This window comes from Eubalaena glacialis, chromosome 3 (assembly GCF_028564815.1).
Source record: "Eubalaena glacialis isolate mEubGla1 chromosome 3, mEubGla1.1.hap2.+ XY, whole genome shotgun sequence".
Lineage (NCBI taxonomy): Eukaryota > Metazoa > Chordata > Mammalia > Artiodactyla > Balaenidae > Eubalaena > Eubalaena glacialis.
The window spans coordinates 156531235-156554239 of record NC_083718.1 but is presented as its reverse complement, the minus strand read 5'-3'; the positions used below and the strand labels follow the sequence as shown (position 1 = coordinate 156554239).

General features: G+C 50.6%; 2 protein-coding genes across 6 annotated transcripts in view; both read right to left on the bottom strand.

Annotated features, from left to right (window-relative positions):
• Positions 1-8648, bottom strand: part of MKNK1 (MAPK interacting serine/threonine kinase 1) — a 43295-nt gene extending 34647 nt beyond the window's left edge. For all 5 annotated transcript variants that reach the window (XM_061184262.1, XM_061184261.1, XM_061184259.1 and 2 more), the window contains exons 1-2: positions 8576-8648; positions 3459-3592 (exon numbers count right to left, since the gene is read on the bottom strand). The gene's annotated coding sequence lies outside the window, so the exon portion shown is untranslated. The remainder of the gene's footprint in view (positions 1-3458; positions 3593-8575) is intronic.
• Positions 8649-11536: 2888 nt separating this feature from the next.
• Positions 11537-20184, bottom strand: MOB3C (MOB kinase activator 3C). The gene is made up of 4 exons (XM_061186627.1): positions 20053-20184; positions 16095-16563; positions 13825-14027; positions 11537-13506 (listed from the first exon to the last, which is right to left on the bottom strand). Exons 2-4 carry the CDS (start codon positions 16510-16512, stop codon positions 13477-13479), a joined length of 651 nt encoding a protein of 216 aa, XP_061042610.1. The 5' UTR covers positions 16513-16563; positions 20053-20184; the 3' UTR covers positions 11537-13476.
• Between the last annotated feature and the right edge of the window lie 2821 nt (positions 20185-23005).

The following is a 23005-nucleotide window of genomic DNA, read 5'->3' as shown; positions in this document are numbered from 1 at the left end:
GGCCCTGGAAGCCAGATGTGTTTCACCATTACCTCAAATCACATGTCCCAAACTGGACTTATCCCCAACCCCCATCTATCACTTCCTTCCTCCTTCCTCTTCTTCTCTATCAGATTATATCATTCTGCCAGTCACCCAGCCACAGAACCTTTAAATCATTTCTAATGTTGCTTTCTCCTCCAACCTCATAAACTCTATATATTCCCATTGGCAGGCTCTCCCTCAGCCTGGTACATAGTTCCTTGCAAACAACACCTATTCATCCTTCCAGGCCTATCATAAATTACTGAAAGTAGTCCCACAAATTACAGGAATAGTCCCTCTTTTTTCAACTTCATTCTGCATTTAATTGAAACCACATCTAAATACTATTGTAATGCTTAGAGTTGGCTATACTCATGCACATGTGGTTCTCCCATGAGGCCATAACCTCCTCAAAGGCAAGGACATGTTTTTTTCATTTTTGTATTTCCAGCACCTAATGTAGTATCTGGCACAAAAAAGGGCTCCAGTAAATATCTGAATGAATTACTTCATCCACAAAATATTTCTTTATTGTTCAAAAGAGAATGTTAGCACATAGAATTATCCTTCATATTGTGCTTTGTATTCCCAAACAAATCTCTGTGGCCCAACGAAACTATTTCCAGGGCCCCAAGAAGCTCAGGTTGCGTTCCCTCTCCCTATGGCCACAATGCTTCCAGGGACAAACTTGAACACCTTGACTTTAACTCTTTGCCTTCAGTCTTGCCACAGGTTTAAACCCCTTGGTCCCTTCTTGTTGCCTATAGTAAAGGTCGGCAATTTGTTTTCTGTAAAGGGCCAGACAGTCAATATCTTATACTTTGTGTGTCACATGGTCTCTGTCACAACTACTCAATTTTGCCTTTGCAGAGTGAAAGCAGCCAGAGGTGATACGAAAATGTGATTGTGGCTATATTTCAATAAAACTTTATTTATGGATGCTGAAATTTTAATTTCATATGATTTTTCTGTCACAAAATATTAATTTCTCTTGAATTTTTCCCAGCCATTTAAAAATGCAAATAGCTTGCAGTCCAGACAAAAACAGGTGGTGAGCCAGATATGGCCTGTAGGCCATAGTGCGCCAACCCAGCTTATTTACTTTCTTCACCAACTCCATTCCGCTACACACACACACACACACCTCTAGTAGGCCTACAGTAAAAACAACCTTCACAATTCCTCTATGGACTTTGTTATTTTGCTGTTTGGAGCCACTCTAGGGCTGGGGAGGTAGAAAATGCATAGGCTTTTGAGGCCTAGATTCAGAGTCTGGCCTTACCATATACTAATGTGGTAGCCTTGGACATAATATTTAACCTCTCTGTGCTTCACTGTCATCATCTATAAAATGGGGGCAGTAACCCTACATGACAGGGATTTTGTGAGAATTAAACGAGCTAATGTGTATCAAGTTCATGGCACAGTGCCTGGTTTATAATAGGCACTCGATAATAGTAATTATTACTCTAGCTTGGGATATGGCTTCCCCAGATCAGCTGTGACCCTGGAAAGCAATCCAGACACTCTGTAAACCACAACTGGGCAGCAGGAGAGAATGAACTGAGAGCAAAGTACAAAGGCAGGGATAGAATTTGGAGGTTTTCAGACACATGACCCACGATTCTAAGTGCCTGGTTTGCCCCGATTCCTTCTGACACCATTCCAAATTCCACTGGGCCTCTTTTCCTCCTCAGAAAGAACTTCTGACTCTCACACTACCTGAATCTCCTCAGCATTCCTTACCAAATACCCATATGAGCCCTGGAACCCTCTCCTCATTCTTGCACCTCTTCCTCGTATAGGGCTGGGAAAGGGTGAATGCGGCCAGACCAAACCTCACAGACTGGCCTGCCACTGGGTCTTAAATAGGCCAGGCACCCAACTCTCTCTCAATTATTCATGAATTTCCTGCTGTACAGAGAATGAACTTTTTCCAGAGGTCAAGAACTAGTCTCTCTATAGAAGTTTTAGAGCAAAAAAAAAAAATCAAGTATACAAACAAGGGTCCCCCCCATAAAACATCAGTGGTGGACAGACAGGACAGATAAGCTTGTGGTATCTCTGTCCTTGGTACAAAAAGCCAGATTTGAGCCTGGTACTTCCTTGCTCCAACACGTCTAATGGGGGTCTACTGCCTCTGGAATGACCAAGCTCCTGTGCTGTCACTCAGGGCCTCCACAGTCTTGCCCTAACCCACCCCTCCTGCATTATATCTTACCACTCCTCTGTAGAAGTCCTCACCTATAGCCCAGGCAAAACGGACCTAACTACCTACCTAACTACCCTAAACAATTTCCAACTTCCCACACTTGTGCATAACTCAATCATAGCACCTGTAACATTTTACTGCACATCTCCCCTTAGACTGTGAGCTAGCAACAGGGTAGAGACTGTGTCTGATTCATCTCTGGGTCCCCTACACCTAGCACAGTGCCTGACATGGGGAAAACATCCAATAAATGTTAATGAATGAATGAAAACACCTGAAATTATTCCTCCCTTAAACTGTTTTAGTTGGACTCTTATTAGCAGCTAAGCGCAGTCTGGGTCACTGCCAAGAAGTAGAAAGACCTAAGAAAAAGAAAAGAAGCATGACCAATGTGATCCAAGCAACGGAAAATAGGTTTTAAGAGTGAAGTAAAAGAAACCAAGGCTGTTTAGCCTGCAGAAGAGAAGATGAGGCCCAACTCGATTCTGGCTTTAAGTCTACAAAAGGTCCTCATGAGAAAATCTTGATTTCATCCTCCCTTTATAATCAGAGGGAACTTTTCCATATTCATGGAAAATGGAACAAGAAGAAATAGCTTAAGTTAAGGCCAGAGGGCCTTAAGCTAAAGAGAAAGAAGAACCAAATTAGGCACCACTTTTCCAAAGATACTGTTATTGTACTTTTTGACAAGTGAATTGGAGGGGTTTTGCTGAAACCTTTTTTTTTTTGGCCACACTGTGTGGCTTGTGGGATCTTAGTTCCCGGACCAGGGATTGAACCTGGGCTCTCGGCAGTGAGAACACAGAGTCCTAACCACTGGACCTGGACCGCCAGGGAATTCCTGCTGAGCACTTTTGTTGAAGGCTGTGCAAAAGGAAATGAATATGCTGCTCTGTTCCTGTTTGCTGTGGAGACCAGGTGGGTGAAAACACAAGTCGGGTAAGATTTTCTAATAAGCCACTGACTTTTAATTGACCCTTTTTTCTATAGGCACTTTCTGTCATGTCATGTTTTGCAGTCCTGTGATAGAACAACCTAGTATAGGCATACCTCAGAGATACTGCAGGTTCAGTTCCAGACCACCATAATAAAAAAATTACAGCAAAAAAGCAAGTCACACAAATTTTTCAGTTTCTTGGTGCATATAAGAGTTATATCTACCCTATACAGTAGTCTATTAAGTACGCAATAGCATTATGTCTAAAAAAACCAATGTACATACCTTAATTTAAAAATATTGCTAAAAAATGTTAACCATCATCTGACAACGCAGGGTTGCCACAAACCTTCAATTTGTAAAAGACGCGATAATTGCGAAGTGCAATAAAATGGGGTATGGCTGTACTTCAAATTTTCCTGAAGGAACAATGGAAAGAAAGAGAAGGCAACAATGTCAGAGTAAGATAGTAGGGAAAATGGCCCTAAAAAATATACTTTCTATAAAAACAATACCTAGCTGGATATTAATAATAATTTTTAATAGTATTACTATTAAAGCTAACATCCACTGAGCACCTACTATGTGCCAGGCACTGTGCTAAGTGTTTAACATAAGCTATCTCAATCCTCATAACAACCCCGTAAGGTAGGTTATATATGTAGCCCCATTTTACAGGTGAAGAAACTGAGACCCAGGAAGGTTATATAACTTGCCCAAGTCACACAGCTAGGAAGTGTCAGAGCCAGGACTCAAACCCAGGCAGTTCAACGTAGAGTCTACTAACTACTGTCTCCCTGTAAGAAGGGTGACCGGCTGGAATTTAAACCTTAGCCCCTCTGAATCCAAGTTCATATTCTCAGCTACTTCCTTATACTGCCCCAAGCCAGGAAGAACAAAGCAACACATGACATCAGCAAGAGAAGAGATCTCAGATGTGAACCAAAAACACCCCCCATATTCCAGAGAAAGAAGCTAAGATGTGAGGATTCACAGATGCTAGTGAGCACAACCAGGACTTGAATGCCAGCCTCTTGACTGCAAGTGGAGTCCTCTTTCCTCCATTATAGATTCTTGTTGAATTTGAGGGTGAGAAAATGAAGGGACAGTATGTGCCAAATGGGCTCCCTCCCCAGGCACTGTTGTAATGAACTGCTAAACTCACATTAGAACCTGTGCCTGAAATACCAAGGCGCCAGCAGCCTCTGTAGACTGACTCTAAGATTCTAGTAGTTGAGATGGCCATGAACTGATTAATGGTACTAGAGGAGCTGCCAAAATGCTCACATAGTAAACCAATCAAGCAGACCTAGACCAGGCAGCTACCATACTAAGTCAGTGGCTCACAGTTTAAGCCTGGACTGAACTATTCCAACAGCTTCCTTGTTGATGTCCCCATTCTTGGACTTCCTTTGCCCCAGACTAGCCTCCATTCTGCAGCCAGAATAAACTGAGCCCCAGTCACGGCATTTAGAGCCTTGCAGCATAATGAAAAGAACATGGATCTCTGAACCCAACACTCATAGGTTTGGACCAAGCTCTGTCACTTACTAGCTACATGACCTTGGGCAAATCACTTTAATCTTTCTGAGGTCCAGTTTCTTCATCTTTAAATTGGGGCTAAATATCTCCTTGTTACAGGATTCTGAGGATTAAATAAATTATAGTGCATCTAATATACTCTTGGCCACAAAGCAGAGACGAGACTGGATAAATGTTAGCGTTCTTCTTCCCACACCCCTCTCTACATTTTGGCCACAATCAATCATTTCAGCTTATTTCCCTTCCTCACCAACTCCATTCCTCTTCCCCAACACACACACACACACACACACACCCCACCTCTAGACCCCTGCTCAAGCTGTTCTTTCTCACAGGAATGAACCTCCTCTAAGGCCCAACATAAATTTTCCACCTTCAGGAATCCTTTCTAGACCCTCTTTGGTCGTGTTGGGATTTGGAATTGATTTCTCCTTTTCCCAAACTCCCACTTTGTTTACATTCTTTACTACATTTACTATAGTCAGTCTGATTTCAGTTATTTATGTACTTACCTATCTTGCCAACCACACTGGAGGGAGAAGGCTCTAAGAAGAGAATTACTGGGGGTGGTGGTGGTGGGATGAATTGGGATTGGGATTGACATATATACACTGATAAGTATAAAATAGATAACTAATAAAAAAAAATGAATGTGCATTGGAAAAAAAAGAGAACTACTTATAGGAGGGCGGGAAATGCGTTGTTCTCCTCTGTGTATATTTCTCAACACCTGGGTCTTGTACATAGCAAGAGCTCAATATGCGTTTATTAAACTGAATCTTGCCACCATTGACTGGGCATCTTTACAGAAAGATCCTGGACTGAGTTTACTCTAAAATTCTGCTTTCACTGCCTGACTTGATCAACATGCAATTTTTAAAGCATACTAATATTCCTAAACTAAGAGCTACCAATACTCATGTTGGTTTGCTTCATTCTTTCATCCTTTCTTTCAACACACTCTGGACTCCTCTCAAGACATCTCTTCAGGATACAGGGAGACGTGGCTGGGAGGACGTCTCTCACTCATGGAGGTAGGGTGACCCTGGAGAACTGTTCCACCCCACTGGTTAGGAGACGACAGTCATTAAAACCATATTAAAAAGCAGAGTTGGGGAACCCGAAAATAGATCTGAATGATTTCTAGCTGTCTCAGTTTCTAAGTCTGTAAAATATAGAGTTTTGAGATGTTACATAAAAAGCACTTAAAACAGTATCTGCCGCATAGTAAGTACTCAATAAATGTTAGAATTTTATTATAATGTAGTAGACTGGAAAAAACAGAGTCAGGACTTTTCACTTCTAGTACTATCTCCACCACTGACTGATGTCTTGTCCAATCTTGATCAAGTTCTTTCCCCTCTCTGGGCCTCTCCCCATCTGTAAAACTGAAGTAGAACCAGACGGTTCCCAAGCTCCTTCTACCTTCAACGAGGTATATTTTTCTATGATCAACAAAGAGCCTTCTGTTCCAGATGCTGAAGCTGTTGGCAAGGAAAAATTGTAGCTGCTGGTTCCCAGAGGAGAGGGGCCAAGACCAAGGCAAGGCCAGGACAACTGATTAGTAAACCACCTGTGCACCTTCCCCTGTGTGAACTATAACACATTCAGTGCAGGTTCCTGAACAGAGCACCACCTCCCTGCCAACAAAACTCACAGCAAAGGCAAGACAAGAGCCTGAAAACAACAGCAGCAATGAAGAATCCTGCCTTGTGCAGAATTCCTGCACTTTCTTACCTTTGATGCCTGTAATTAGGGCACCATCAATCTAAACTAGGGCCCTCCTTAGGCACAAAGAGAAGGAAGAACACAAAGGCCCACTCTGAACATGAAAGCTCATAAAACAAAGACCAAAGCGAGTAAATAAAAAATGTCACTGACTCATTCGACTGCACACACTGCAGAGGCCTACTATGTGCTAGGCAGAGGAGGTATGAAACAGACATGATCCCTTTCCACCACTGCAGTCAGAGTACATATGGGGTGACACATCCCAAAGCAGACTGTAATAAGAGCTATATTTGAGGTGTAGCCTCTGCTACGGAAGATGGGAAGGGGGCAACTAATCCAGTAGGGGGACCAGAGAAGCTTCAATGACAAGCTACATGAGACACAGGCCTTGAAAGATGGGGAGGTGGGAACCTCAGGAAGACAGAATATAGGCAAAGGAACATGCAGGGAGTACTTGAGGAAAAAAACAAACAAACTAGTTTATTTTGCCTGGGCCACAGGGTGCAGGTTTGGGAGAACAAAGGGAAACAGGGCAGAAGAGAGATTTGGGAACAGATTATGGAGGGACTCATCCATGACGCTGAAGAGTCCGAAGTCTATATGGCAGGCAACAAGGCCCACCAAGGTTTCTGAGCAGAGATATAACATGATGAGAACACTGTCTCAGGAAGATCACATGGGCACCCATGAAAACGATGCAAAAGGAACCAAATTACTAGATTACTACGGGAAGCTTCATAAGTATGTGCCGGAATCCAACAGCTCCTGTTCACAGAGCTTCTCACTGCCCAGGTTCAGCTTCACGTAATCTGAATTTAAGAGGTGTTCCCTTGCCAGGCCCTTTAACCGTCAAAATCTGCTAGCATAACAGGCCTTCCAGACAAAGTCAAAAACCCAATTAACCCTATGGATCACGGAACAGGAAGAGCTGATGTGGGAGAAGTTGGGGAGGGAGCACCAAAGTCTCCAGCTGGCCCAGCTCCACATAAAAAACCAACCCTGGATCTCCTCTCTACATCACTTCCAGCCAAGCCTTCTTTACAGGGGCTGAAGCTAAGTACAGTGGGGCTGAACGCACTTGGCCAGAGGCTGAGGATCTAGTGAAACAATATATATGAAATGCCCAGCACAGTGCTGGGCACATGGGCACTGGTCAGTAAGCACTGACCCAACCTGCAAGGTCAGTTCCACCTATAATTCCCACTGAGGCTTCAAGACCTAAGTCACCTTAACTCTTCCCCCAAGGCCTCTCTAAAGTACCCCAGTCCAAAATGACCTAATTCCTAGATATCACACCCATTTCATGCGCCAAATATTCAGCACCCAATTCATGACAGGTGCCATACAAGGTGACTCATGTAATCCCATTCAACCTTCACAGTGACCCTCCTAAGCTCTTTTAATACAGGAGACACTAAAGCTCTGAGAGGGGAAATGACTTTCCCGAAAACACACAGCTAGGAAGTGGCAGAGGTGAGATCTGAACCCAGGACTGCCTGACCCAAACTCAAGCACTTCCAACACTTCAATCCTGTCACCAGCGATGGCCTCTGATCTGCTACTGACCATCTGACAGGTAGCCTGGAAACTCCCTAAGGAGAGGGACGCTACCTGACACTATTCTCTCTCCTCACTGTACAGCGACCCACTTATGTCAGGAGCTTTTAAATGAAAACATCTAACTTTAAAATAATGGAGTACACAGATATGATAAATTCCTCACATGAAAAACTATTCATGACGTTGGACTGCCTGAGCCCTGAGCCCAGCCATATAGCCTGATAGGGACTGAGTCTCAAGCTGGCCACAGGCTGAGCTCCGACCTCAGACACCTGTCACAACCCAAGCCTCGACCCTAGGCACAGGCTGAGCCCGGACCGGAAACACACGCTGCACCCAGAGCTCGTCCCAGACGGAGCCCTGCCAAAGGAGAGCCCTAAAGAAGCGTCCCCTTCGGCTGTCCCCGCCCCCCCCCACCCCCCCGCAGCAGAATCTGGTCGTGACCTCGGGCAGTTCTGAAAGCCCCGACTGCTCCGTCCCAGGCACACGACTCATTCACAAACCGCCCCCCCCCCCCCCCCCCCCCGCACCACTTCACTGGCAGGGAAACCTCGCTGTCTGGGCTTTACCTCAGCTGACTCCCGACAGGGCCTGTCGCGCACTCCCAGCCAGCAGCTCGCTCAGCCAAGAACGCGGAAGAGACGATCTTAGCCCCGAGGGGTGGGCCCGATGGCGTGTAGGGAGGAGCTGCGCCTGCGCCCTGATGGCTACGCCCAGCGAGAGTGTGGGGGGGGGGCTAAGCAAACTGCGCAGGCGTGACGGGAGAAGGGCGGGGAGGTTGCTGGGATAGGGGGCGGGGCTTTGCTCCTTCTGGCAGTACCTTTCCTGAGTGGAGGTCGGGAAAGCCGGGAAGCGCCAGGAGGGAGGAGGCCCGGCAGCAGCAGGTATAATTATATTTACCGAGCGCTTCTGCATGCCGGGAAGGAATTTTTTAAATCCCTTTTACATATGGGGAAATGCTGCCAGTCTTTTTAAAAACGAGAACGAATTCTGTAAAATTTCTTAAAAGGTTTGCGTGCCTGTAATTTCACCGTGAGAGTTTCTCCTTGAGTAAAGTATTACCCCCAGTGGGTAATGGTGGTTTAAAATAAAAAAAGTAAAAAGTTCATTTCTTGCAGAAAACTACCTGCAAATAAATTAATATTTCAACCAGCCCCCGACCCTCCCCCAGGCTGCAAGTGTGATGAGGGAGTGAGAGTGCTGACTTGGGGTTAAGTCAGGCCCTAACTGAGTGTGTTTCCTCCGTTGTGAAATGGAAGTAAACATCCCTTCCCTGCCTGTCTCAGGATTGCTGTGAGGGTCTGGCGAGCAATGCTCGTGAAAGAGCCTCTTGGACTTCCTTCCCATCATCCACCCGACCAATGTTCGTTCCCTTTCCCCTTCTGGGCTCAGTCTTCTCATCTGTATGATGGAAGGAGGTCTGGAGGTCTGGAACAATAGGGAACATTCAAGGCTTTGCTAGATTTCCCAGTCTGGGTGACGGCTGGAGCGGGGGCGGGTTTTCCCAAGCTTCTGTATTAAGTAAGTCACTTCCAGAATCTCTCAGTTCAACCTGAAAGCCCCTGTGTAAGTTGACCTCTCCCACCATCACCTTCCAGGACCATCCAAGCTTCAAGTCCTCAGAGGCCGCGCTGGCCTGTTCCCATCTCTGTTCCCTGAATGTCTCAATAGCTAGATGATCCTCAGGTCTGTGTTCCAACCCAAGTTCTCAGAATTGCTGTGTTCCCTGCATGGCAACCAAGTTCAGTTAACAGCAGAGATGAGGGCTCTGGGGGGCTCAGAGGAAGAATGGCTTAAGGAAGGGCTCCCCAAATCAGATGGAGCTCCAGCCATGCCTGTGGCTCCCTTCATCACACACTCCACACAGCTCCTGATGATGGGGCAGTGGGAGTGGCAGCAGGAAACTTCCAAGAGGCTGCAGTGTTCCTGGGGGCCAAGGGTGGTGGGGCATCTTTTACTCAGCAGGTGAATGCTCTGCTCCAAGGTGGGGAGAATGGCTGGGCAGCTAGGCTGCAGACGGCTTTGTTTTCCTGTTGGCTCAAGAGCCGTAAAATATTTGGAGCAGGGAATGAGGAAGGGAGCCAAACTATCCCTCTACCTTCAATACATTGCCTCTCCCAGGATCCTCTTCTGCCAAGTTTTGCCCTATGGGGGGCTCTTTTCTCTGTGTAGCTGAGGCCTCAGCTCTCTCTTTTATCTTCTCCTTTCTCTGTCTAGTCTTCTCCAAGCATCCGTCTCTGAATTTCTCAAAGTAGTTTTGTGAGGGCTTCCTGATGTATTCAGACATTCTCATGTAAGGTGCAGGCCTTGGCCACACAGTTCTGAGATAAGTCTACACTCATATGGTGTATTCCAGAACAACTATGATCCCAGAGCCTGAAGTTTCTAAGAGTCTAAGCTGTCCAGTAATTGAGGAAGTAGTCCGTGACCTGTCATAGGAGGTATGCAAGCAGAGCCACCTTTTAGAATGCTGGACTGGGGCCTCCTCTGGTAAGCCAGAAGAAGGGGCTGCAGAGTGCAGGGCCTTACAGATCCTACAGCAATGAAAGGAGGGATACCGGGCACCAGGAAGGGAGCTAGGCAACTAGCCAAAGACAAACGATTCAACAAGCTATTATATGTCAAGCATCTAGAGCTGTACCTAACACATAGTATTAGTTATTATTGTGAATGATCCACAGACTGTAATGAAGGAGGTTAGAGATCAGTAAGTCCCTCACTCCCACACCTGATAATGAAGTACATGCCAGAGTACCTTGGGGGCTGGGCTGGGGCTGGAACCCAGGTCTCTGTCTCCCAGGAGAGGCACTGCACAAAGCCAGGCTGTCTCCTTCTCAGGTAGAAGGAAGAGCTCTAGGTGGGCCTTTGCTGACTCTTAGGAACCAAGCTGGTTTTCAACTCTTGGCTGGGCAGTTGAGGGTAAGGGGCAGTGGACTGACGGCAAGACCGGAGCTAAGCGCATCAGGTGTCTCCTGGGGAAGAAGCTCAGGAGTCAGCCCCATGTCTTGCCACCACTTGGAGCTCTAGCCAGCACCCGACAGACAGCCTTCTTTTGAGAAGCGTTTCCTCTACTGTGATTACAGTTAGGGCTGTATTTCTGCCCTGTTCCTTAACCCATTAGCTCCAATAAACCACCCAGATTAAGGGGGTGGACTGAGAGTAGCCAGTGCCAGGTGACCTGAGCTGAAACAAGGAAAGACTTTCCCAGGAGACTGAGTTCCCCGAAGGTAAGGGCCAGCCCTCCCCACTCTGAGGTTCCTAGCCTAGCCCAGGAATTCTGGGTCTAGGATTCTCAGAGCCCTGGGAAAACCTTGGTGACTCCACCCTGGAGAGCTGGGCCAGACATGACCACATCAGCCAGGCCTCCACATGGCCCAGGATCTCAGGACAAAAAGCCCTCCCTGCCCCATTCTGGCCCAGTTCCTTCCACAGCCTGCCCAGGAGCCATGTGGCACCCAGACCACAGCTTCCCACCAGGGCCTTTAGTTTGCCTCCTTTATTTTACCAAAAATAACAACAATAAAATTTCCCTCTGTTTCACAAAAAAATACACCCCCCCGCCCCCTGCCGCGTAATCAGCACTGGCCATAGCCTAGACTACATCTTCCAATCCACAGTCCTCCTTGGCGGAATCTTTGACACACACACCCCGCCCCCCTCACACCAGAGCTTCTGGCAAAGCTGCTGGGCCAGTGCTTCCCTCGGGAGCTTCTCTGGAGGCAGCTGTCCCAGGTCCAGCTGGCTGGACCCAGGAGCCCCATCTGCTTCCCCAGAGATCCGGCAGCTGCGGGGCCATGGAGAGGGGCATGATTTTGGAGGTGTGGCTCAGCAGACAACCCCAGCAGACCACAGGGGTGGTGGGGCACTCTAGCATCAGGCTAGAAATCCTTGCTCAAAGCAGGAACAGTTGTATCCTGGAGAGGGGCTGTCAAACCCTCCTTTGGAGTGCATCTCATCTCCCTGTGTAGCAATCCACAGGCCTGGGGTGGGAGTCAGAACCCCTGGTTTCCACTCCAGCTCCACAAAAGCTTTGCTGGGAGGTCTTGGACAGTTTCTCCCGCCTCTCCTCTGGCTTCAGTTTCCTCCCATGTACGTGGATGATTCTGTGAGTGAGACTGGATGATCCTCAGATTCCTTCTGGCTCTCCATCCTGGCCCCCCAGCCTGGAGTCTCCAGGAGAGGAGGGCCTTGTCCCTGCCTCAGTTTCCCCACCTGTGGGTTTGGGCGCAGGGCTGGGCATGGCAGTGCTGAGTAATAAGTGCTGAATGGACACGCCAGTTTCTCTGTGGATAGCTACGCTCTGAGATCCAACCAGCTGGAATGTTTCAGGGATGGTTGGGAAGGAGGCAGGTACTTGCAGGATGGGGGCTCTCCAAGCCTGGAAGAGTCCATTCACAGCTATGTGGTCCTCAATGTCCCAGGCAGGAGATAAGGCTCCGGAGCTTCCCAATTCAAGCTCACTAGCTTTGTGGGTTGGAGGATTATCTTGTGTCGGGCTTCAGATCCTCACAACCACATCTGGAGATTCAGAAAGCTAGATTGGAGTGTATGATTCCTGATTTAAGGACTGGGGATCTTTGTGGACATGAAGAATCACCCCCGACGCCCATGAGGCTATCTATAATCAGGCCTCCTGGAGGCAGAGGGATGAAGGAAATGACAGCTCCTGGGCATCTCTAGCTGAGCAAATCAGAACCTATGGTGGGCCAGGATTTTAGTCAGGGCAGGGCCCCCCTTCCTACCTGCCCCCATCAGTAGCTCCCCAGAACTCATGCTGATGGAAGATGGTAACCTGGAAGATTCAAACATGGAGCTACATGTACAACCACAGTTCGTGCACTTACACACATAGTCAGACACACCAAATGGGAAGACTGACTTGTCATCATTCCTAAGTGGTCATGGTCCGATGGCCCTAATCCCTACTTCCTTCCTTCCTTCCTCCCTTCCATCCATCCATTCATCCACCCATCAATTTACCTAACATTTATGGAGGGCCTACTATGTGCCAGGAACAGTCTAAGGCAGGTAGCTCTCACAGACACACCCCACAGTCAAAATCATACACATACACACCGATATACACATGTCATCCGTGTCCACTCACACATAGGCTGCTCATGCTCTTGCATCTTTCTTGCCGTCACTTCAGCCACATCCACGTTCCCCAAACAGGCTTGGCAACCACCGTGGAAGGGTCAAGTGTCAGAGCAGACTAGACTTCACGCTAAGGGTTTAGCTGCTCCTTTTCACCTGTCTGCCCACCTTTAAGCTCTTCCCTGCTCCACTCACAAACAGTCAGGGGCACATGTGGGCAGACTCCTGAGAACCAGAAGTCCAGGGGCTTTGTGTGTGTGGAGGGGCCCCAGGGCCTTCAGGTCCCTCTGCTACCAGACTTCTGAGGGTCCCCTCCCTGGCCACTCTGTGTTCAGATGGTCCATCTGATGGGCAACAAGGTCCAGGTCTGGGCTCAGTGACAGATCCGCTCTGTCATCTCCCTCTGCAGAGACACAAGGTGGGGAGGGGTCAGTCAGAGCTCAACCTGCCAGGCAGCCCGTTTCCAAACCACAGGGCCCGGCTACTCTTCTGCCTGAGCCTGGCCCCTTCCCGCCACCACCGCCTCCCAACTCCAGGCTGCAGATCTGTTGTTTGTAAACTGATACTTGAATGAAGTCACTATTAAAGTACAAAATCCATTGTTAAATGAATTGCGGTCCCCTAACATATCCACTTGGATATTCTTAAAGCAGGTAGCCTTCGGATCTGAAAACTCAGAGGCTAGCCCTGGTGGGGGAGGGCAGTGGGGGCTTGGCCTCACCAGTGGCTCCAGCTCCCGCTGGTCCACCAGGCTGAACTCGCGGATGAAGTAATAGAAGTGCTTGTAACAGGTGTTGACGTGCGCCTCGGCCCCCATGCTGAGAATGCTGTCGAAGTGGTGGATGTAGACATGCACAAAGACGCGGAAGAGGCGGGTCAGGATCTTGGTGCAGACCTGCTGGAAGTTCTTGGGGAAGGGAACTCCTAGGGGGCGGGATGGGCAGATATGGGGCATCAGCAATCTGATGATGAAACTCTGCCCAACCCTGCCCTCCCCTACACAGGCAGCCTTTGCCCAAGATGGCCTCTTCCCTAGCACACTTCCCTGTGGGAAACAGAGATCAAGGTTTGCTTTCTCCCATACTTCCCTTTTTAATGAAGCACTGTGCCTCTCCTCTGCTGAAATACAAATCGTCTTCTGATTTTCCCATCACCCTGAACAGGACTCTGCAACTTTGTTGGGTCACTGACCAACCCGTCTTAGACTATAATGGAAGTTATGCCAAAACTCTCCCCAGAAACATGTGCATCTGTAGGTGCTCGCACACAACACCCTTGGATGCAATTCCAAGGGGAGTTCATCAATATCTGGGGTCCATTTTTAAAAATATGGGCCTTCAGGATTGAGTCCTAACTTCCCAGCATGGTGCCTGCTCAAGGCTTTTCATGATCTGATCCTGACTTGCCTCTCCAGCCCTACCGACTCCTTCTCCTTCGCAACATTCACACGGCAGGCCCCAGACGCCAATCCTGAGAATTACTAAATCTTCATGAACAAGTTCGTATATCTCTCAGTCCTTCAAATAGTCAATAAGACTTACAAGAACCTTCCATCTGTGAGCCAGGCCCTGTGCTGGGTCCTTTGCACCTTTAGCCTGGTATGATAATGGGTATGGCAGCCATTCTAGATATGATAAAACAGAGGTGCATAAATGTGGAACCACTTGCCCAAGGCCACACAACTATTAATTAGTACAGACTGGAGGCAGGATTCAAGCCCTCTTTGCACTGCACTGCAGCACCCCTCAGGGAAAAATGCCACAGACCCTGCCAGAGAGAAGGTCCAGGACCTGTGAAAAAGGCACAATTTCTGTACAGTCCCCCATGCTCACGGTGGAGATCTTGGTGGCTACACCCTCTTCTCTGCTGTGGCAGAGCCATCCCAGGATTAAGGTACAGGCACCTGGGATCTCACAGGCCTGGGGGTGAAGGCTAGAAGGGAACAAGCGCTCAGACGCAGGCCCACACTGACTCACCCCACTCCATGAGGCCCTTCCCCTTCCTCACTGCTCTCGGGTGGGGCTGAGCCCTGTCTCCCTGTGAGCCCTTCCAGGCCCAGCCCAGGTCCCTCAGACTTGTCCTGTCCATCTAGACGTGGGGCCCTGGGCCTCAAGAGACCTGAGCTGGTTCTGAGTCCCTCCTGATTCAGTGCACTGTCCCTCTCTCGGCCTGTTTCCTCTCATGTGAAATGAAGATACCCATGTTGGACATGATAGTGCAGGAAATGGAAGGCCACCGACTGGGGAGGGGCGTGGGCACTGATTTGTGACTCAAGGCCCTCAGCATTCAGACTTCTCCCCTCCAGGCCTGACCACCCTGCCCCACCCATCTCTGATTCCCATAGCCTTAACACAGATGAACAGGAGGCCAGGTGGGGCGGGGCTGCTGTGATGAACACAGGGTCATGCCTGCTCAGCTCCTGAGCCAATACCATCTCTTGCTGCCCTTGGGTGGGGAAGCCGGGCCAGGATGACATCATTCACCTCCTCTCCTCACCCTCACCTGCCCAGGCTGCCCAGCTGAGAAAAGAAAAGGCTCCATGGGTTGGGCTTGACAAGGGAAAATTCTGCCTTCAGAGCCCACTGAGGAGGAGATACCGTCTGGCCCCCATGGGGCCCCACCCCCTTCCCTTTCCTGGGGCCAGGAATCAGAGGGGACTCCCAGGAGGCAGCAAGTCAGATTAGCCCAAGCAGGGCGACCTGCTAGGAGCACCTTGAGGCACTTGTTCTGGAAGGTTTTGAGACTCATAGTGGTCTTGCCAGGGTGTTCCCTGGAGGGACACTCAAGCTTCAGACAAAAAGAGGCCCCAAACTGGGAGCCAGGCCGCCCTAGCTCAAGATGCCTTATCTTGAGCAGACACGATCTCCCTGAGCCTCCGTTTCCTCTTCTACAACATGGCCGTATCAAGCTAAATGCCTCATCTGCGCGATGGGCCCCGCTGGCTCCCTTCCTCCCTGGCCAGGCCTGACCTGCCTGCCAGGCGGCACTCACCCACGCGCGTGGGAAAGACATCCTCGTCGTTGATGAGTCCCTCAATCCAGTCCATGAGCAACGCCATGTAGCGCGGCGCCGAGAGCTTGGCCGGCCGCCGGTACTGGCGCTCGTCCTGCCAGCGGTACTCGTAGCGGGGCCCGCCGGCCATGACCGGGCAGCTGGTCTCGCTGCAGCGCTCGGCCATGGTACCGTAGATGAGGTTGATGCGGTTGAAGAAGTCCACCACGTGCACGGCGATCCAGTCGTCGATGTTCTCGCCCGGTGGCAGCCTCACCACACTGCGCAGGTCCAGACCTGACTTGAGCGACGCCTGCGCTTTCTTATACAGCTCAAAGCGCTGTGTGCCCGGCTCGAAGCGCTTCCGCGGCCTGAACGTCTTGTCCTTGGCGAACACCTGCTTCAGGCACAGCGCCATGGCCAGGATGGGTCGAGGGCCAGGGGTCCAGGGGCAGGCCCTATGGATGCCCTGCCAGGGCCAAGGGCATGGGGGAGCACGGTGGTCAGGTCCTTACCAAACGGGCTTGACTTCCCAACACATCATTTCCCTCCCACCTCTCGGCTTTTGGCCTGGAATTCTCTGCCTGGAATCTAAATCCTCGTCATCCCCACAGTCCAGCATCCTGCCCTATTTCCACATACCCTAGCTCCCCCTGCCAAGCGTCCACAGCCCTCCCATCTTGTTTAGTTTCCTCTCCACTTTCATTGTGTCTCAGAGAGGGCTGGGCCTGGGCTCCAGACAGGTGCTCCTCAGACTTGCTGTGAACCATTAGAGAGCTGGCAGAGGCTTCCTGCAGGCAGAGGCCCCTGCAGGAGGCAGGGGCCTGCACAAGATGACCTCTGGGGATCCCATGGGCTAGTTGGTACAGCGTGGGAGAGCCGGCCTGCATTGTCCTGGGGGTAGGGGGAGAGCCCCCGCCCTCGGCTTCCTCTGAGATATCCCACAGTCCATCCGGCCACCGGGGATTCCCAGGGAGCAGGAGGGACTTTTCTACCAAAAATGTCCTTTCCTTTTATTACCCTGAAAGGAAAGAGCTCTCATATGGCCAGCTGGGTGGCCTCCGAGCGTGGCTGCAGGCACTGGAGGGAGGGGGAGGTGGCAGGTCTAGAAGGGCACCACTTCCTCCAGCAGTGGCTGGAGATCCTTCCTCCCAAGCTAGCCTCCTCCAGCCTGAAACACAAACCAGAACAGTGCTGGCCCCTCCCACTGCACCTGACATTCAGTAGACATTCCTAGAGCACATACTATGTGCCCGGCACTGGAAGGTAGGAAAATGCAGTCAAATCACCCAGCTGGGCCCATCCAGAATTCAGAAGAATTTGCTTTGCCTCTTAGAATTGAAGGATCTCAGTCTCCGAACAGACTTTGGGGACAGTGATGGGGACAGCCCCAGGCTTTGAGGCTGGAGACCTGGGTTCTAGTCTCATCCACCACTGCTGGGTGACCCCTGCAGCAGGTATGGATTGGACCATACAACTTTCTCGGTCACTCACAGGCCAAGTTCCTGGGACTTCCAGGGTAGTCACCTCATCTCCCCTGTGAGTGTGTGAGCTCTTGGGAAATGCAGAGCCAAGTACCCACTGGAATTTAGCCACATGAGCACTGATCCTGACCCCAGACTGAGCACTAAGGCTGAGTGTAGGCTAAACACAGAGCTTTTTGGCTGCAGGCTGAACTCTGACCTGGCCCTGACCCTGGTCAATTTGAGTCCTGGACTCTGACCCTAGACTGAGGCTTGAATACAGCCACAAAGCCTGGCCTTGACCTCAGAGCTGACACTGGAGTATTTTCCTTTCTCACATCTCTAGAAATACTGGGACAGGTTTGGGGAAGGGAGGGTGGGAACAAGGTGACAACTGGGTGTAACCAAAGGTACATGTGGGTCATCATGTCAGACAAGTCAAGCTAGTGGAGAAGTCTGAAACACACAACACACAGGCCAAGAAGGGGAAGTCAAGTAAAATGGGAGGAGTTTGGAGAGTAGGGGCAGGTCTCCCAGCAGGATCTTGTCCTCTTGAAAAAACCTCAAAGATGTGGTAGGTCATCCATCCCCTACTGCTCAACTTCTTACCCAAAGAAGTCCCCAGTGTGGGACTTCCTGATCCAAGAGGAGATTTCCATGCTTGAATTGCAGCCTGCATTCTAAACTCCGCTTGGGGCAGGAGCTTCCAAAATCATTCACACTGCAATTAGGTTGGGTCCTTGGGCTCTCCACCTTTGCACAGCCCCCCTCAGTGACAGCTACCAACAGACCCTCACCCTGGCATTCAACACCTCACCCTAGCTTTCCTGCCTCACTTCCCTACAGAAACCACCCTGGGCTTCTTCCTGATCCCTGAACACGCCCCCAACTCCTGCTTCTGTGTGTTTTCTTACACTGGTCCCTTGGCTTGACTCACACTGTCAGGTTGAATGCTACCTCCTCCCACAGCCCCTCTACTGAACCCAGATCTCTTTGTCCTTGGGTAGAGATTACTCTTTGGCCATTTGGTCCCCCACCAGCCCCACCCCCCAGCCTCGGTCAGGGCCTGGCACATAGCGGATGCTCAGGCTTTAAGGAAAGCTCAAAATCAAGAATCATAGGGTTGAAATAGCCCTGAGAAATCAACTGGCCCAACCCACTTCTTGTATGGATGGGGAAACTGAGGCCCACTAAGGGGACTTGAGGAGACTGCATTCACACAGCAAGTTACAGGCAGGGGATCTCCAGTGGCAGAACTGGACGCTGGGATAAGGTGGGGCATGACAACTAGTAAAGGGCCATTTTCCTGCACTGGCTGGTCGCTGGTCTGGTGGAGATAAGGGGAAAGGAGGGGAGTGGAGGGAAAGGGGAAGCATCTCCCCATCAACTAGACCAACCTAATTCTTGTTCCCCCAGCACACTGAGCCTTCCCCACACCCCACAGCAACTTTGGTGTCCTAACCAGTGAGCTAGAGTCCCACCTTCCTGCTGCAGAATTTCAAGGCCTGGGTCTTTCCCCAGGAAAATGAAAGCTTGGGGGTGGGGGGATGGATAGAGGCCCTTGTATCCATGCCACTTGTCTGTCTTCACTTCCCACTCCCATCCCTTTACTGAGTTTCTAACTCTCACAGAATCTCTGTCCCCTCCCTGAACTTCCAAACCATGGCCATTCCCCCTCTCGGCCTCCGTTTCCTAACTCTGGTTGTCCTTTCACTCCTGAAGTGGCTAGTGATGGCTCGCTCCCTGGGTGAGCATCTGGGTTTCCCAAATGAAGACCACAGAGGGGCCCTGCCTGATTCTGATGCTCAGCCACACCTGCCACTCCCCCAGGCCTGACCCAGGGTCTTGGCCCCAGTCTGAAACCAGAATCCAGCCTAGAGTAGTGCGTGTGTGTGTGTGTTGGTGTGTGTGTTGTGTGTGTTGGTGTGTGGGGTGTGTGTGTGTGTTGGTGTGTGTGTGTGGTGTATGTGTGGTGTGTGTGTGTGTGGTGTGTATGTGTTGTATGTGTGTGTGGTGTATGTGTGGTGTGTGTGTGTGTTGGTGTGTGTGGGGTGTGTGTGTGTGTGTGTGTGTGTGTGTTGGTGTGTTGGGGGTGGGGGCAGGCGGGAGGGCTGAGGGCAGAGATCCAAGAGAAAAGTAGAGGCGAGGACTCCCAGCTCTTCCCCGCGGCACTTGGCCACCTACGACCACTCCTCGGCCTCTCCCAGGACCCCTGCCGCCCCTCCCTCCCCAGCCCAGCTGCCAGGACAGACGGGTCGTAGGACCCAGAGGAGCAGGCCTGAAATTTCCGCCTCCGAAGACACGCCCTCCTCAACCGACTCGCCTCAACCTTAGCCCCGACTTTCCAGCCCAGAGCTTCGGACCCGGACCGAGGGCTGTGGCCAGCCTGCTTGGGCACAGGTTGCCTCGGGACGGTGCCACGCTGGGACGGCCGGAGAAATGAAAGTGGAAACGAGGCTGGGCCGTGTGCGCGGCGGGGCGCGAGGGGCACTCACTCACGAGGTCCGCCGGGTGGGCTAGCGCGAGTCCTGTCTGGCCGCGAGGTCACATCCCCAGCAGGCGTTCCCCTCCTTTTGCTCGTCGCCGGCCGCGCCGGTCCTCTCGCCCGTCTGCCTGCCAAGCCCGCGTCGCCCTCCCGCCCCCAGGCGACGCCAACTCCGCCCCGGCCCTCCCTGCCCGGCCACGCTGCGGCCAGGGGGCGGGGAAGGGGCGGGGAGAGGGGACCCCCCCCAACCCCAATACCCCCGCCTTTCCGGAAAGTCTGTACCGCTCCCCGCTTCCCAGGGGCAAAGGACTAAGAGCTGGCCCTCTCAGGAGGGCCAAGGAGGCAGCCTCAACTTCTTCGACTGTAAAATGGGGACAAGCCCAGCTTCTGTCTGGAGCTGGATAATGGTGGTTTCCTTGCCCTCCTAGAATCTTCCGTGTCTCAAGTGTCCCTGAGCTCGAGATCACTATGCACTCCCATACCCTCAGCTCCTGGCATAGTGCCTGGCACATAGCAGGCACTTAATGAATGAATGCCTTGGGTACAGTGAGCTGAGTCCCTTACCCCAGCACTGAAAGGACTGGCCCTCAAGAGTGCTCAAATCACAGACTTTCACCTCCCCCACCAGGGCTGGGGTCTTGGCTCAGGCTGGGCAGATTCTCCTCACTCCTGGGCGGAAGTCACCCCATTTCCCCCCACCACATTTTTGTTCCAGCTGCTCCCACTTTGAGATATCTTCTTTCCTTCCTTTCTTCCAGCCAAATCCAAAGCCTTCAAGACCTGATTTGCTTTTGCTACTTTTCTACTTGGGTTCTTCCCCTGAGGGCAGACAAATATTCTGCAGCAGCACAAAATGCACACGGTGCGCCCCAGGCCCAGGGACCAGTTGGCTGGCTCTGCCCTAGGGTGGTAGGGAAGGTTCGAGGCCTTCTAGGGTGGGAGAGCCAAGGCAGACAGATGGGCTACAGAAGTCACCTTGGAGGGGTATGAGAGGTGAGCAGGCAGGCATAAGGGAGAGCTCGAGGCAGGAGATAGGCATTTACATGGCACAGAAGCCCCACTGGGCTCCCCTTGTGTCTGGATCTTCTGCTTGCTGGATGGCATGAGAACACACTGGATCCTTAAAAATCTTAGCTCATAGAACTGAAGATTCTTTCTTTTGTTGAATACCTATTTTTATCCCGGTCTAAAGCTCTCTTTTTTTTTGATGTCTGAGTCTTAACTCAGCCCCAGACCCTCTATAGGCCAACATTTGCATGCTCTAGTGTATGCAGAAGGAATTCAAACCTAGTCCTTCATTTGTTTGATATCCTAATTAATACCCTTTATTGAGCATGGCTGTGCACTGAGAGCAGGGGATCAGGTGACGGAGCTGACCCAGTCGCTGACCTCAGGTGCTGACAGGTCAGCTGGGGGGTCAACACACAGAGATAACACAGGGTCAGAGCTTAGTCATCAGTTGTGAGAACATGGCTATGGACTGACAGCGGGCACTTCGTAAGTGCGGAGTTATCGGCGTGAAACACATGGAATACCCAAAGTGGGTGCTTTGAGGAGAGTTTAAAGAAAGCAGTATTTAGAAGTATAGTCAGGGTGTAGGGAAACCACAGGGATAGCATATCACCAAAGGACTAGTAGCCCTTTGCTGTCTATCCTAGGCTGGAGGGAGGGGTAAAAGTGGGAGCCATGAGGATGGCACTACTGACTAGAGCTGTGGCCCGAGCTCGAGGGACATACCCAGCCCACAGCAATCATACTGCAAAGGACTGGGGGTAAAAAGGGGCCCCACTTCCCTCCCTCTGATTTCTGGCAAGATTTCCCCATTGGCAAATCCTACCAGAAGCCAAGGACAAGGGAACCAGTTGATGCAGCCCATAGAGGTCGGCCTCCTGGGACCTAGAGCTTGGAGGAGGAGGTTGGAGTGCATCTGGAGGGGCAGCAGAAGATACTCAGCACGTAGGCCCAGGGACTTTGACTTCACAAAGGAAGTAGAAACTGCTTGTGCTTTCCTTATCATTCAGTTCTAAATATTTCATAATTTCATTGTCATTTCCTCTTTAACCCATGGATGATTTAGAAGTGTTTAGTTTCTCAACCTATGGGAGGTTTATATCTCTTGTTGACTTCTAATTGTATTTCATTGTGGTCAGAGATCATGGACTGTAAGATTCTTTGGAACGTGATGTGACTCCCTCTGTGGCTTTGTACATGGTCATTTGCTGTACCTCTGAGCTGGGTTTTATAAGATAGGCAGGAGTTTGCTTGCTGAAGAGTGAAAAGCATGGAATCTTACACTGTGGGAAATTTAGATGATCCATTTTGAAGAAACTTCAGAAGTTCCCAGCTTATCAACAGAGCCCCTGGGTGTCTGCCTCAATACAAGCTGACAGGCTGGCATGTGGGATGGGAGGCAGGTGGAAGGGTTGGGAGAAGCCAGAGATAGCCCAGATCCTACAAACATCTGTACCCCCTTCCTGTGACTCGCAGTCTGGGCTAGAGAGACTCTGTTCTTCCAGGAGGCTCTGTTGGGGCTGAGAAGACCCAGACCTTGGAGAACAAGGTCCGGGCTTTACCATGTATTAGCTGTGTGTCCTTGGGTTACTCCTGCCCTCTCTGATGGCATGCTGTAATACCACAGCACTGCATACCTACACAGGACAGGCACTGTTCCCTGACACTGTGTCCTGAGTATGATAAGTGCTCACATAAGGCCATCTCTGAAGCTTGGCAGGAGTCGTCAAGGACCTAGTTGAAGATGTACCCTATCCCACTGCACAGCCCAGGCTCCTTGATGGGAGAGCCAAGTGGCAGTGGAGTGGTGTCCAGACCTGGGTTCCTGCCCTGCTCTGTGTCTCTGGGAAAGCCTCTGCCCCTCTCTGGGCCTCACTTTTCCCCATCTGTACCACAAAAGCATCTTCCAGCCATACCATTCCAAGTGCCTTATCAAGACCAGCTTCCTGCTC

Bases quoted from the DNA above. Each gene is read 5' to 3' on its own strand.
- MOB3C (XM_061186627.1), bottom strand. From the start codon at position 16,512: ATGGCGCTGTGCCTGAAGCAGGTGTTCGCCAAGGACAAGACGTTCAGG. The intron at 14,028-16,094 runs GTGAGTGCCGCC...CCCGCCCCCTAG, and splicing joins TGTCTTTCCCACGCGCGTGG to GAGTTCCCTTCCCCAAGAAC. The intron at 13,507-13,824 runs GTGAGGCCAAGC...GTGTCTCTGCAG, and splicing joins AGCGGGAGCTGGAGCCACTG to AGGGAGATGACAGAGCGGAT.